Below are 14,904 nucleotides of genomic sequence, written 5' to 3' on the forward strand. Positions count from 1 at the left end.
GAGACAAGTCCTGTCGCTAGAAGCTGTTACCCTATTTTATCCTTTATCCTATGTTCATATTAAATCGTCTTATAAAGGATTATTTGCTTAGGCTCTAGGTTATCTTCAAATTTGGTCATTTTGGGTGGCTTGTGCAAGGTTTCTTCTTCGAAATTATCGTATTGATTGGGCGGCCATTTTGTTTTACGTCAGCTGCAATGTGTCTTTTTCACTGTCATGCTCGTTCATGGGTTTTCATAGATGCTGTTTTCTGGTGTTAATGTCATGGCAGGTATTTGGTATTTTAGAAAATATCATTGAACTTTGGTTCAGAATTATTTTCCACATGGTATTGAAATTTTTATATGTGTTTTTTTCCAGTTCAACCACGTTGTGCAGATAACGGACGAGACTACCAAGTGCCCCATCACCACACAGTTGATTCTGGAGATGGACAAGGAGAAGAAGGAACCTATCATACAAGTGAACAAGAAGCTGGTCCGCAAACTCAAACCTCACCAGGTGGAAGGTGAGTTGGGGGAATAACACCATCTCATCTTCTTGCTCACTGCACACCATTGTATGTGCCTGTTTATAGGCCAACTGTCAACAGAATAGGTTTCCTCTGCGTACAATGGCTGACTGTGTAGTTTCAGTATCATGTTGTGTTTGAAATGACTGAGTGTATTTAATGAAACTAAATGATGTTCAATATTTCTCATTGGTCGAATAGTTATGCTACGTCACACTCACAAACCAGCATCTTCCCAAGGCAAGGGAGTTAACTGACTTTAGAAGTCCAGTTCCCACCCTTGCCAAATTATGGAGTTCTATTTTGGCTGGACTATCGAGTTTATGCATAAAAATGGTGTAATGAACTAGAAATCATGGATTTCAGTTTTGCAGGTTTTGGTTGACTGCGGGATTTACAAGGAATGTGTAACATTAACAGAGCATCGACAGATACTTTCCAAATATTTTCACCGTTTTTTATCACTTGCTCACGTGATTTGATGCACTTCATGAGGCAAGACCCTTATTATTACAATATAGATCTTGATCATCGATCATATCGTCTTGACTGGAGAACGCCATTTTGTGTGAAGCAATTGCAAGTGGTATGAGAGGTGGAACTCAAAATGACAAATTAGGAGGGGCATAGAAGGGACATAACTCGTAAGAGCCACTGGTGACAATAAGATCGAACCCAGAAATTCCAGCATATTTCGGCAAGGACGGAAGCTGTACTCTTTAGCCTTGGGAAGATGCAAACCAACAATTGACATGAGCGACTTTCAGTGCAGTCACGCAAGCAACCAAATCACTGATCCTCCTGATTAAGCACGTTCAGTTGCTTGGGGTGTATTCAGCCCCATCTTGTGGCAATCACTTTCACTCATGTTTGTTTGTCATGTTTGTCTGTCGCCAGCTACTCAGTTCATGTGGGACTGCTTGTGTGAGACCAGCGACCGCATCAAGAAGAAGGAAGGGTCTGGCTGTATCTTGGCTCATTGCATGGGCCTGGGTAAAACATTATCGGTGAGTCTTTCCACTCAGCTTCAAAGCTATCTTTACACAGTAGATCAATACGCTGTGAGGAATGATAACATGGCAGGGTCTGATGTGTTAGTCTAATGCTTCACAGTATGCGGAGTAACCCGTGAAGGCTGTAAAAGGTGACTATACTTGTCGTAGGAGGGATCGGGTGGTCAGGTTCGCTGACTTGGTTGATGCATGTGATCGATCCGAATTGCATTGATTGATGCTCATGATATTAATCACTGGATTGTCTGGTCCAGACTCAGTTATATACAGACGGCCATCATATTGCTGGAATATTGCTGAGAGTGGCTTTAAACAACCAACCAGTGTGGAGTTGCTTCGCTTCTTTGTGCTGGAATCATACGTTTTGGGTACGAATCTTAGATTCACTGTGATTATTATTCTAGGTTTGTAGATCGTGGGTGCTTGAGGGTTTCACGAAAGGAAACGTGTAAGACCTACAATAGTTGCTCCCACCTCAAGATTCTGCGCTGTGATATGATCGAAATACTGTTGTGTTGTACGCGCACATCACTATATAAGAGCAATAATCTTGAATGGGACGTTAAACCCCATTTCACCAGTGCAGTTCATTTTATTCATTTTCAAAGTAACAGGTGAATTCACAAGGAAAACACAAGCCCTATGTTGTGACTACTTTGTTTCTGTGATAGCGGTGACTGCAGTGTAATAGAGCATTCCCAACACAAAGAAGTGAACCAATTGTTGCCCTTCGTGTTCCAGGTGATATCGTTTGTACACACAATGCTGTCCAACGAGAAGTGCACATCCATGCGAACATGTCTGATTGTGTGTCCTCTGAACACAGTCATCAACTGGAGCAATGAATGGGTCATGTGGTTCGATGAGAAGGACCAATTAGACGTGAGTAGGACACCAATGTAATCTTATTAACTATCATCAAATATGCAACTGTGCTTGTCGTAAGAGGCAACTATCGAGATCGGGTGGTCAGGCTCACTGACTTGGTTGATGCATGTTGTCATATCCCAATTGCGCGTTTCGATGCTCATGATGTCAATCACTGGATTGTCTTATCCAGACCCGATTATTTACAGACGGCCATCATATAGCTTGAATGATGCTGAGTGTGGCGCTACAGAACAAACACTACTTTTTATAACGGATAAGTACCACCAGATACTTTTAACATTACCATAGTAATCACCGAATAACTATGTTTATAATGAAGAATTGGATGGTGATCATTTTGTCTGTCCATCCGTATTTGTGTCTGGAGTATAACTTGAAAACCATGAAAGATTTTTAATCCACACTTGGTGGCGTTAAACAATAAACAAACAAACGTCAAACCCCAATGGTGATTGCTATTTCCACTGGTGACGTGCTTGTTTTCCCCAGGTGTATGAGATATCGAGCGTGAAACAGAACTGGCCTCGCGCTGACTACCTGAAGGACTGGCATGAAGGAGGGGGCATCATGATCATGGGCTATGAAATGTATCGCAACCTTACTCAGAGTGCTCGCATCAAGAATAAGAAGTTGAAAGCCATTTTCCTGAAAACGCTTGTTGATCCAGGTTAGAGTCCTTTAGTTGCTTTGACAGAACACCAGTGGAAGTGAATAGTTTTCATCTAGACAAGACCTGTGTGCGCTATGTAAACCCCATTGGGATTCTGCGGCATAGTTGGTCCCGAGGCGCTGTTACCTATTGTAAGAGGGTTAGAATAGATCTTCAGCAATTAATTCCTATTTTCCAAGCGTGCCATCGAGGCATGAGGATCATGACTTAGCCGTGCCATTTTCATTTTAGGCGTGCAATGGCACGCAAAATACGGTTAATTTCAAGCCCTGTATACGATCGCGAACATGTACGAAAAACATGGCTCTAAGTAAATTTCCAAAATAGTCGCCAACTGGGTTTAGGATAAGGTAGCGACATGTTTTGGAAATTTATGTAGAGCCATGTTTTTCGTACATGTTCACGATCGTATACAGGGCTTGAAATTAACCTATATTGCGTGCCATCGCACGCTTAAAATGAAAATTGCACGGCTAAATCATGATCCTCGTGCCCCGATGGCACGCTTTTAAAATAGGAATTAATAATCTACCTTTGCCATATAAGGCATATTTTAATGATAAATATCAATCTTGTCAGCAATTAATTAACTCTTTCAACACCGTATGCCGGTTTTCTGGCCAAGAAGCATAGAGTCCCCAGACACCGTAGGCTGGTTAACCGGCCAAGCCGTAGTCACGTCAAAATAGTATATATTTTTATGGACCTACCTGTAATATCATTCAGGTGGCGACTGGTAGATCAATTAGGGTGCCAATCATAAAATAAGGTCGCATTGGCGACTAAAATGGTCGCCACTTAGAGGGCTGGATAGCAGATATTAGTGAGGATTGTGTGGTTGCATCTTGGCTGTTGTCTGTTATCCTGTCTTCATGATGTGAATTCTTCCCCATACTGTCGACCACAGGTTTGCCTAGTTTAGACTTGATTATATGCAGTCCACTGTGACATAGCCAACTACAGTGCCAGACAACATTTATGAACTGTACCAGACAGCTTGAAACCATGGGGATTCTTTTTTAACAGGTCCCAGCAACCTATGCTTGTCGCGAGAGGCAACAAAATAGATTGGGTAGGGACTCGGGGACTTTGTTTATTGAGTGTCATTGCATCCTATTGAAGTGAATATTCATCATTGGAGTATCTGGACTTCATTATTTACATCGTCATATGGATGGAATGTTGCTAAGTGTGGTGTTCAGAAACAAGCGAAGTGAAGAGACAGCTTGAATATGCACATTATCTGCCACGCATCTAGTATTGCTGACTCAGCCCTTTGGTGTACACAACCCGTGAAGATCCGGGGTAAAATAGGTCTTCAGCAACCCATGCTTGCCATAAAAGGCGACTATGCTTGCTGTCAGGGGCAACTAACGGGATCGGGTGGTCAGGCTCGCTGACTTGGTTGATACATGTCATTGATCTCAATTGCGTGGATCAATGCCCATGTTGTCATTCACTGGATTGTCTGGTCCAGATTTGATTATTTACTGACCGTCGTCATGTAGCTGGAATATTGCTGAGTGTGGCATCAAACAACAAACAAACAAACTTTTGTGTAAACAGCTGAGTATTGCCCTAAACATTTGACAATATTCTGACAATCAGGAGATTCTGTAGCAACAAGAAGACATTTTGTTATATCAGAATGTCAGTACTCATAGTTGGTTATAGTGAAACCCGTCTGCTCATTCCGTCAGTTGTTCTGAACCTTGTTACATTCTCTCTCTCTGTTTGTCCGCAGGTCCTGACCTTGTTGTCTGTGATGAGGGTCATATCCTGAAGAATGATTCATCGTCAATATCACAGGCGCTGAACAAAGTCCGCACCAGGCGGCGGGTTGTACTTACAGGAACACCTTTGCAGAATAATCTCCTGGAATGTATGTTGAGAGACACTTTACCTTGTTTTTACCTTATTTTAACTTGTTTCATTTCAGTGTGAATTCAGTATACAGTTGTAAAAGTTATGAATCGCTCTTTGGAAATTCCTTTTATCTAATATTAGCCAGTTGGGGTTTGTTCAAAATGTGGAACAGAAATTGATGATAACAACAACAAAATTTGTAACCTCAGCGTTAGAAATTGGCACTAGTCCTGTAGTTCTTGCCAAACTGCCAAATAGTTAAGGTATCATGAGGACTAGTAGAAATTTGGCATTATTAAGGGTTTTGCTATATGTTGTCATCATAAGGACTATTGGACTAAAACAGTACGTTGTTGCTGAACCGATGTTTACATTGATTTTATGAATTTGAATTACAATAAGGTAATGGACAAGTCATGACAATCTGTTGATTATACAGATTTGAGTGATGTCTCCAACTTTAACCAAGTAATGGTTGATAAATATTTCTCATATATAATAGGCAGTGTTCCCGTTTACCGGTAATGATTGGTAATTCATGTGACTGCCAATCCCTGTGGACTGGCAAATAAAGTACCCCATAAATCTTTGTTGTTGAAATGTGTAAAGCCCATTTCTGGTGTCCCCTGCCGTGATAATGCTGGAATATTGCTAAAAGCGGCATAAAACCATACTCACTCATTTTGTTGTTGAACAAAACATCGGCAATATTCAAATAAGTATATTTTCGAACAAAGTCAGCTTGTCTGTCCATCAGGGTTTCCCCTGTCTAATTTTAGTGCAAGGAAATAACATTCACTTTGGTTGGAAATTAAAAAAAAAATTCTAGTGACTTAGACTCAAAACATTTTTAAAAAAGAGAGAAAATTGTAACTGAACTTTGTGTGAATGACGTGTAGATCTATTTGAGTTACTTCAGATATGATGTCATGGCATTAACCCTGCTGTTGAAAGAATTAAATCCAGGTAACTTTCATACAGTTTTTGATTTGTTGAAAGTCGGGACTGACAAAAATTAGATTGGTAATTTTCAGAGTTGCCAGTCCACCAGGACTGGCAGTTTCAAAAACCAGCGGGAACACTGAATAGTGAGACTTCATGATTTGTGGAATACATGATTCTTCTTCAAGAGACGACTAATGGGATTGGGTGGTCAGACTCTTGGATGATGCATGTCATCATATCCCAATTGCGTGGATCGATGCTCATGATGTCAATCACTGGATTGTCTTATCCAGACTCGATTATGTACAGACTGCTGTCATATAGCTGGAATATTGCTGAGTGCAGCATTACACGACAATAAGGACCAACGGATAAGGACCATCAGATTCTTTTAACATTACCATAGTAATCGGCCCATGAAGATCCGGTGTAGAATAGGTCTTCAGCAAACCATACGTGCCGTAAAAGGTGACTTTTCTTGTTGAGATGACTAACAGGATCGAGTGGTCAGGCTCGCTGACTTGGTTGATACATGTCATCGATCCCAATTGAGTGGATCGATGCTCATGATCTTAATCACTGGATTGTCTGGTCCAGACTCAATTATTTACAGACTGCGCCATATAGCTGGAATATTGCTGGGTGCGGTGATAAACAACAAACAAACAAACCATAGTAATCACAGATTAACTATAGTAGTTTGAAAGAATTGGATGGTCATCATCATCATCTCTCTGTCTGTCCATCCGTATTTCGATTCCGGTGTATAACTTGAAAACCATGAAAGATATTTTATACAAACTTGGTACATGTATTAACCAAGGGCTAAGTAAGGGCCTTTTTTTATTGTTGGGGCCAGGGGGATTTGTCATCTTCTGACATTTAAACTGTTGGCTTAAATCTCCATTGCTTTATTTCTGGACAGATCACTGCATGGCCAGTTTTGTGAAGCCAAACCTGATGGGTACAAGAAAAGAGTTTCTCAACAGATTTGTCAACCCAATCACAAATGGTCAGCACTCAGACTCGACAGCCTTTGACGTGAAAGTGATGGGACGTCGAGCTCATGTCCTGCACGAGATGCTTGCTGGGTGTATTCAGGTAGTCATAGTTCCTACTTTCATGCCCTACATACACTACTGACGGGTTGGAAAGATCATCTCACAAACTACTGTTTCATTAATAGTAGGCAGTGTTCACGTTTACTGGTAATTACCAGGTTTTTACCAGTAAAATTAGGCCTGGACCGGTAATTCATGTGACTGCCGGTAAATAAAGTACCTTGTACATCTTTGTTGTTGAACAAAAGGCAGTCAACTTGTCTGTAACCATTGGGTTCCCCTTGTCTATTTTTAGTGCAAGGTAGGTTGATAAGTAACGCAAAGCCGTGGTATATCACATTTATTTTACCAGTGTACCTAGAGAAACTATATGCTTGGTCCATGTGGGCGCATCGTTTCTGGTGAATAAAGTGCTTTGTTAAATGTAGCATTCTCTGAAGTGTATTTAATTTCAGTGAGTCCGTTTACAATCTCAAGCATTGGTCATAAAAATGACATGCTATCATTGTTTACTGTCCTCTTACTTTCAGTCTTGGCAATAAGAAATGTGATTTTGGTAAAACGGCTGTAAACCATGAAATATATTTTTAACAGCCTGCGTGCCTTTGTACACACTGTGTACTATGACTGTTAAGGGAGAGGAGTTAGATAGTCTTTGCCTTAAGAACGCTTTGTAGAACGGCACCCTGACCTTGGAAAGTTACATTGTGGTTTGTCAGAACAACATTTACTCATGTCATGGGGTATCATGGACCTTGTCTTAATTCAAAACTAACCCACTTTCTCTCACTATTGTATTACAGAGACGAGATTATTCTGCCCTTACCAAGTTCCTGCCACCCAAGTTTGAGTATGTGATATCAGTACGCCTGTCTCCTGTCCAGATAGATTTGTATGAGAAATACCTTGAATTGGCGGGCATCGGTGTAGATGGAGGACCTACCACTAATAATAGAGGTGCGCGACTCTTCTCTGACTACCAGAACCTCATGAAGATCTGGACACATCCCTGGGTGCTGAAGCTGGCCGAGATCCGAGCTGATAACAGGGTTGGTACCTTACCGCAGCTTTACTTTACGCACGCACGCACGCACGCACGCACGCACTCCCTAACTCACTCACCTAACTCACCTAACTCACTCACTCACCTAACTCACTCACTCAACTCACCTAACTCACTCACTCACTCACCTCACCTCACCTCACTCACTCACTCACTCACTCACTCACTCACTCACTCACTCACCCACCCAACTACCTAACTCACTCACTCACTCACTCACTCACCTAACTCTTTCTCACTTGACGAGGCCAAACGTTAGTATGGACATGTACAGTCCACACTGTGAGTTCCACCAGATGCACCCAGTGAAGATCCAGGGTTAGAATTTGTTTTCAACAACCCCTGCTTAAGAGGCGGCTAATGGATGGGATGATCAGACTCACTGAATTGGTTGATACATGTCATCGTTTCCAAATTGCATAGATCGATGCTCATGTAGTCACTAGATTGTCTGGTCCAGACTCAAGTATTTACAGCTGGAATATGTGCTGTGTTGAACAACAATCAATCAAGCAAGAGAATTTATGGATGTCAACTTCTTTATTATGAGGAACACAATGTTTCGGAGTATGTACTTACTCCTTCATAAGGTGAATATTATATCAGGCATTTATTCAGCTGGTGAAGGAGTGAGTATATACTCCACAATGTTTTTTCCTCATAATATAGAAGCTGACATCCATAAATTCTCTTCCTCATGTGTATCACTTCTTTATGCCTTTCAAACACTTGAAACAATCAATCAATCCTACCAGATGCAAAAAAGTATGACTGTTGAAACTATTTAATTGTGGCATGCTTGTTAAGTACAACTAACAGTTCTGTTCTGATATTGTGGCTTTTCAGTCTGTCTTTTTCCATTTTGTGTCCATTAGCAAAGAATTCACCATGTATAATAAGTGCAAGTCTAAGACGACATTCACATTCTCCCTTGTACGGATTGCGGGTTGAAATGGGCCTGCTGCAACCTCTGCTGGTTGTCGACGGAACTATAGGGATCAAACTCTGTGATTTAATTAATTGTTTCGTAATAATTGTGACCAATAATATTGATCACTTGATTGTCTTGTCCAGGGTCATATTGTTTCCCAGGAAACAACCTTGATCTAAACAATTCGTGCCCGGAATCCCCAAAATGTTTTGCTGCGCGTTCCACGAGTCACAAATATAAAGACCTAGGTTAGCCCCTGCCCCTTTGGTGTTCGAAGACCAGGACTGGTATTCCTTGTTTACTATCCCCCACCATGAAGAGAGATATAGGATGGGTGCTGTCCGTGTGTCACATTTTGTTTTCGGAGCAGAACAAAAAAACTGAGAGAAATCTTAACCAAATAGATATCAAAGCACATAGATAGGTCTAGTGGTGAACTGGTGCCTCTTGATAGTTTGGGTTTCTTAAATTTTTCCATGGCAATGACTTTGACTTTGACTGAAAAATGGCGGTAGTGCTTGTTTCTTGAAAGCCGTACAATATTTCCACCTTGCACACAACCGGACATGTCATATTGGCAGGGGACATGAGTATTTCATGCTTGTTGAATATTTACACCAGAACCGCAGAAATCTAGGACTCCCTGTTGTCTCACTGAAGTCGTGATGATTTCTGCTACTTCATGTTATATATTTGTGTCACTAGATGACGTATGATGATTTCTGCTACTTCATGTTATATATTTGTGTTACTAGATGAAGTATGATGATAGTGAAGACTCCTTCATCGACAACAGCACGGATGAGGAGATGGCGTCTATGACTGACAACAGTGAGGACAGTGTCATGAACGTCAGTAAGAGTGACTCGGGGGAGAGTGTGGAGGCAGGGCCCAGCAACAGGGGCTCTCGGCGCTCTCGGCGGGGGAAGTAAGTCAACATACCCTACTCGTCAATGATAATAATAATAATAGGAGGCTATTTATGTTGCGCATATTTCCACACCACTCGGGAGCATGGTCAAAGTGCTATTATTACCCCGGTCACTGGATCACTCAAGAATCACCTGTGCATTTAATCCAAGCTGTCCACAAGCAAAAAGTGGCAGAAGTTGTCTCTATACAGAAATCTGTATTGCTGTAACGTATCAATATTGCTGTGAATTGATAATGACATACAAAAAATAAGAAGTAAAGAATAAACATTGTTGAGCTACAGTATATGTAGCTGTGATTGATAAAACTAAATGTTTTTAGAATTTTAGTAGGGAAAGAAACACCGATGTGAGGTGAAGTTTGGAGTTAGTTTGAAGTGAAATACAATTTGTGATATGGAGAGCAGCAAATACATGATTAATCAAAAACGAGTAGGCAAGGAAGTTGTACGTTAGGAAATAGCTGGTCAAGGTATATGTATCAATGGAGGTTGCTCAACTTTCAGACCACCTCCAGAAGACAGTGACAAGGAGGAAGTGGTCAAAGACTGGAAGACACGGTCGAGAGGTGGAGGTGAGTGCAGTCACAGGTCTGTCAGCTAGTCTTGTCTAGGGCACTGCAACTTCCTGTAGAGAGTCGTGTCCCTTGTGCTGGGATCTGCTGAACAAGGGTTGGAGTCACAGACTACCCCGATACACTCGGTTCTATGCCAGTATTCATGAATTTCCCCCAATGGAATGTTCCAAGACTGACATCACTTGATGCCAAGGTTCCCCCACCTGTCTAAGTACCAGCGGGGGCGGTGGGGTAGCCTCGTGGTTAAAGTGTTGGCTCATCACGCCGAAGACCCGGGTTTTCGATTCCCCACATGGGTACAATCTGTGAAGCCTATTTTCCGATGTCCCTCGCAGTGATATTGCTAAAAGCGGCGTAAAACCATACTCATCCTCACTTCCAGCATTGAGCTATGTCCACATGCACCAAGTGCATGTAGCAACATTTTAAATTTGTGTCTAACCCACACATCGATCTATGAACACACTCAATGCCTCTAAGCTTTATGTGATATTCTACATCACTAATCCCTGTAATTTGTCATGCATTCTTGGGCTTGACGTAAAGTAGTAAGGTACTGCAAGATTATGTGTTCCTGATGTTTTCCAGCAATTCTTCATTAATGTATGTTAAACCATGACAGTCATCAGAGGGGAGGTGGTGTGTAGCCTAGTGGTTAAAGCGTTCGCTCATCACGCCGAAGACCCAGGTTCGATTCCCCCCATGGGTACAATGTGTGAAGCCCATATTTGGTGTCCCCACCGTGATAATGCTGGAATATAGTTTAAAAGCACCGTAAAACCATATTCACTCCCTTATTCATAGTCATCTGAGATTTTATTTATTTAGACTAGTTTATGCATCTATGTTCCAAATTTATGGGACCAGGGTGCATCCTGGCTTTGTCTGGTGCAACTAGGTTTTCATTGCAACATGCACCAGTTGCAACATGTGCAAGTTAAATCAAGTTCCTTAAATGAAGCCCTGCACCCAAATGTTATGATGTTTTCTAAAACTGAACTTCTTATCCATATGTGACAGAGACATATTCAACTGTGAATTTGGTTGTTAACAAGTGTGTCTAGCAGAATAACATGCATAGCATTAGAAAGTGCAGGATTGCAAAGCTTGTTCTGGTATTGCAGAGGATGATGGGATCGAGATAGACGATGGGCCAAAGCCAGTGAGTAGTGAGTGGTGGGCTGAGTATGTGAAAGAAGAGGACCAAAGCAATTTGGATCTCAGTGGCAAGCTCCTGCTCCTCTTCGAGATCCTCCGCATGTGTGAAGAGATCGGAGACAAAGTGTGAGTACTGGAAACTGTGAACGTGCTACTTCTTGATTATGACCTGTGAAAATCCAGGGTAGAATAGGTCTTCAGCAACCCATGCTTGCTGTAAAAGGCGACTATGCATGTAATAAGAGGTGACTAACAGGGCCGGGTGGTCAGGCTTGCTTGCTTGGTTGATGCATGTCTTCGTATCTCAATTGCACGGATCGCTGCTCATGATGTCAATCACTGGATTGTCTAGTCCAGACTTGATTATTTACAGACCACCGTCATATAGCTAGAATATTGCTGAGTGCGGCGTTAAACAAGAAACAAACAAACAAACAAAATGATTCAGAGGATATGTGAAGTCGAAAGAAGTGGTCTTGGACAGACATTTCATTAACTAGTACAAAGAGTATCAATATCTACATACAAATCATTTGACCTATTTTGCATTCGAAAGTTAATGTTTTCGTTTATCAACTTTTGTAAAATTGCTGTATTGTAGTGTATTTAAGTATGCACTTGACAGGTACATGATAGCATTTAACACAATTTCAAGACCTTCATGCTATGGCTTACTACATGGTTTACAAACTGTTGCAGGCTTGTGTTCAGCCAAAGTCTGTTGTCACTGGACATCATTGAATACTTCCTGGATTTCATCGACAAGAAAGCAGAGGAGGCAGCCATGCAGAAGGAAGAGGAGAGACTAAAGAAAGAGAAAGAAAAAGAGGAGAAAGAAAAAGAAGAGAAAGGGAAAGAAAAGGATGGGAAGGAAAAGGAAGGGAAAGACCAAAATGGTGAAGCCAAAGATGGAGAGAAGAAAGAGGATGGAGAGAAGAAAGAAGATGGAGAGAAGGAGGATGAAAGTGAAGAGGTAGAAAGATAAAAGAGGGAGAACATTCAGTCAATTTAATCGCCTGATTCGATGTCAGACAAAACATGTAACAGTGTCAAGAAACTGACACATAAATATAAATAATATTATGTTTACATTTGGCCTGAGGGGGAGTTTCATGCAACTAAATGGGATGCAGGTGCTCCACCAATAGATCCAGCTTGTTATTTTACAAGTCACCACTGGGGCCCTATCACAGGGGTAGGTTCTACAAATCCAAGTGTTCTTTCCAGGAGAATTGCATATGCCCAAAGTAATGAAACTGCCTGTATAGTGCGAAGGGTGGCGAGGTAGTCAGTGGTTGTAGCACTGCCTCGGTATGCCTCACACCTGGTTCGATTCCCCAATTAAATACTATGTTTGAAGCCCATTTCTGGTTCCCATCTGGTGAAATTTCTCAAATTTGTGTAAAACCATACCCAGAGTGGAATATGCAAAAACAAATACATATGTCTGTGTCTTCTGAACCGGACTGTTAATGTATGAACCAACACAATCTGAATGGTGTATAAGTCCGACTGATCATTTTGTTGTTTTCAGTTTGTCCAGACCGTGTTCGGGAAGAGTTGGACTAAGGGGGCGGACTATTTTCGAATGGATGGGTCTACAAGTCCACAGCTCCGCAGTCAATGGTCGGATCATTTCAATGATCCGGAAAACTTCAGGTATGTTGTGCGATCTCCTTAAAGTCAAATATTTTACTCTGATGTCTCTCTGGCAAAAACTCAAACCTCAAACCCTTTTGAAAATTCAGCGCTGAAGCTTATTTAATTCTCGCTTATGTGCGAGCAGTGTATCCTTTGTCTCAAAAAGGGACATAAACGGGCAGTTATGAATGAAACAAAATAAGGCTGCTGTTACAATGTGGTGGATATGTTATGCCCTGTGTTATTTCTCAGTGCCAATGACTGCTTGTGTGGTCTAGTGGTAGAGCATTTGCCCGGAAAGTGGAAGGCCAGGGTTTGATTCCCGGCCACATCATACCAAAAGATGGTACTTGTTGTTACCCTGCCTGGCTAGGGGTTAAGGGGCTAACACAAGGGCTGGTTGGCTTGAAGTTTGATGCTATGTCTGAGTGGGGTTTTCATGTTAAACTGGGGCATGATATCTCTGTGGGCTGGCACTGTAATATCAGCATTAGTCTGGATTTGTACAAGAGCGCATGCACACACATCGCTATTAGAGATCTGTTTTTAGTGCATTAATTCATGTGAGCACCATGATTAAAAACTTGAAAAGATTTGAAAAATATCTGTTGATGCTAAGTTGACAGTACACATTTGCAAATCCTGCAATCAATTTTGATTGGACTATGCATGGTTAGTCAGCCAAATTAGAACTCCATACTTCCAGCATAGATCGGCAAGGGTGGAAACTGGACTTTTATAGTCAGTTACCTCACTTGCCTCGGGAAAATGGAACGATGCTTTTGATTTGGACCTTTTTTTGTGTTTGGTGTATGACATCTTTGAAAACAATTTTGTTTCTTAAAATTTAATTGTGGTAGTTTTTCTTTGTAAATACCTCCCTCAGAAACATACAATTCATGTTATCCCTATTGTGATATCGCTGCAATTACTGCTGAGACCAGTGGAAGACCTGACTCATTTTGTGATAATCAGCGAGTTTTATGTTATTGCAGATCTCGCTTGTTTCTGATCTCAACCAAGGCAGGAAGTCTTGGTATTAACCTGGTTGCAGCAAACCGTGTCATCATCTTTGACGCTTCGTGGAACCCGTCGCATGACATTCAGTCCATCTTCAGGGTGTACAGATTTGGACAGACTAAACCCTGCTATGTCTACAGATTCTTGGCTCAGGTATGTGGAGACACTCACTCACTCACTCACTCACTCACTCACTCACTCACTCACTCACTCACTCACTCACTCACTCACTCACTCACTCACTCACTCACTCAGATTGCCTGGTCTATGCTATTTGCAGACCGCCATCATGTAGCTGTAATATTGCTGAGTGAAGCATGAAACAAACATACAAATGAACCTTTGCTTTTCATTAGTCAACTGAAATGGATCTGTGGGTCTGGCTCAGTCTCGTAAGAAAAGATGGTACTTGTTTCCCTGTCTGACACTCAGAATGAAGGGGTAAAACAAAGACTGGCCAATGAGAGTCAGAGTGGAGTATCCATGTTAAAACTGGTCTCATTGGCGGACACGTGCAAGCAGCATCACACGCGTGCATGAACATTGCTAAATAAGTGAAAAATGTTGAACATGACATTAATCCCAATCGTCTTTCCTGGCATTTCTTCTTGATAGTTCATTCACC

The 14,904-nt window shown here is 41.6% G+C and overlaps 1 protein-coding gene across 3 annotated transcripts in view; it reads left to right on the plus strand.

The window, feature by feature from the left end:
• The window catches only part of LOC124139631 (transcriptional regulator ATRX homolog), a 39,886-nt gene that overhangs the window by 18,212 nt on the left and 6,770 nt on the right, over positions 1-14,904 (plus strand). For all 3 annotated transcript variants that reach the window (XM_046506867.2, XM_046506869.2, XM_046506868.2), the window contains 13 exons: positions 361-508; positions 1,409-1,518; positions 2,266-2,406; positions 2,905-3,082; positions 4,830-4,967; positions 6,822-6,997; positions 7,761-8,006; positions 9,707-9,879; positions 10,390-10,457; positions 11,585-11,744; positions 12,318-12,591; positions 13,153-13,277; positions 14,255-14,432. In XM_046506867.2, the coding sequence (XP_046362823.2) occupies positions 361-508; positions 1,409-1,518; positions 2,266-2,406; positions 2,905-3,082; positions 4,830-4,967; positions 6,822-6,997; positions 7,761-8,006; positions 9,707-9,879; positions 10,390-10,457; positions 11,585-11,744; positions 12,318-12,591; positions 13,153-13,277; positions 14,255-14,432 (2,115 nt within the window). The remainder of the gene's footprint in view (positions 1-360; positions 509-1,408; positions 1,519-2,265; positions 2,407-2,904; positions 3,083-4,829; positions 4,968-6,821; positions 6,998-7,760; positions 8,007-9,706; positions 9,880-10,389; positions 10,458-11,584; positions 11,745-12,317; positions 12,592-13,152; positions 13,278-14,254; positions 14,433-14,904) is intronic.

The sequence above is a fragment of the Haliotis rufescens genome, unplaced genomic scaffold, assembly GCF_023055435.1.
Source record: "Haliotis rufescens isolate VD_foot unplaced genomic scaffold, xgHalRufe1.0.p SCAF_7, whole genome shotgun sequence".
In the NCBI taxonomy this organism is placed as follows: domain Eukaryota; kingdom Metazoa; phylum Mollusca; class Gastropoda; order Lepetellida; family Haliotidae; genus Haliotis; species Haliotis rufescens.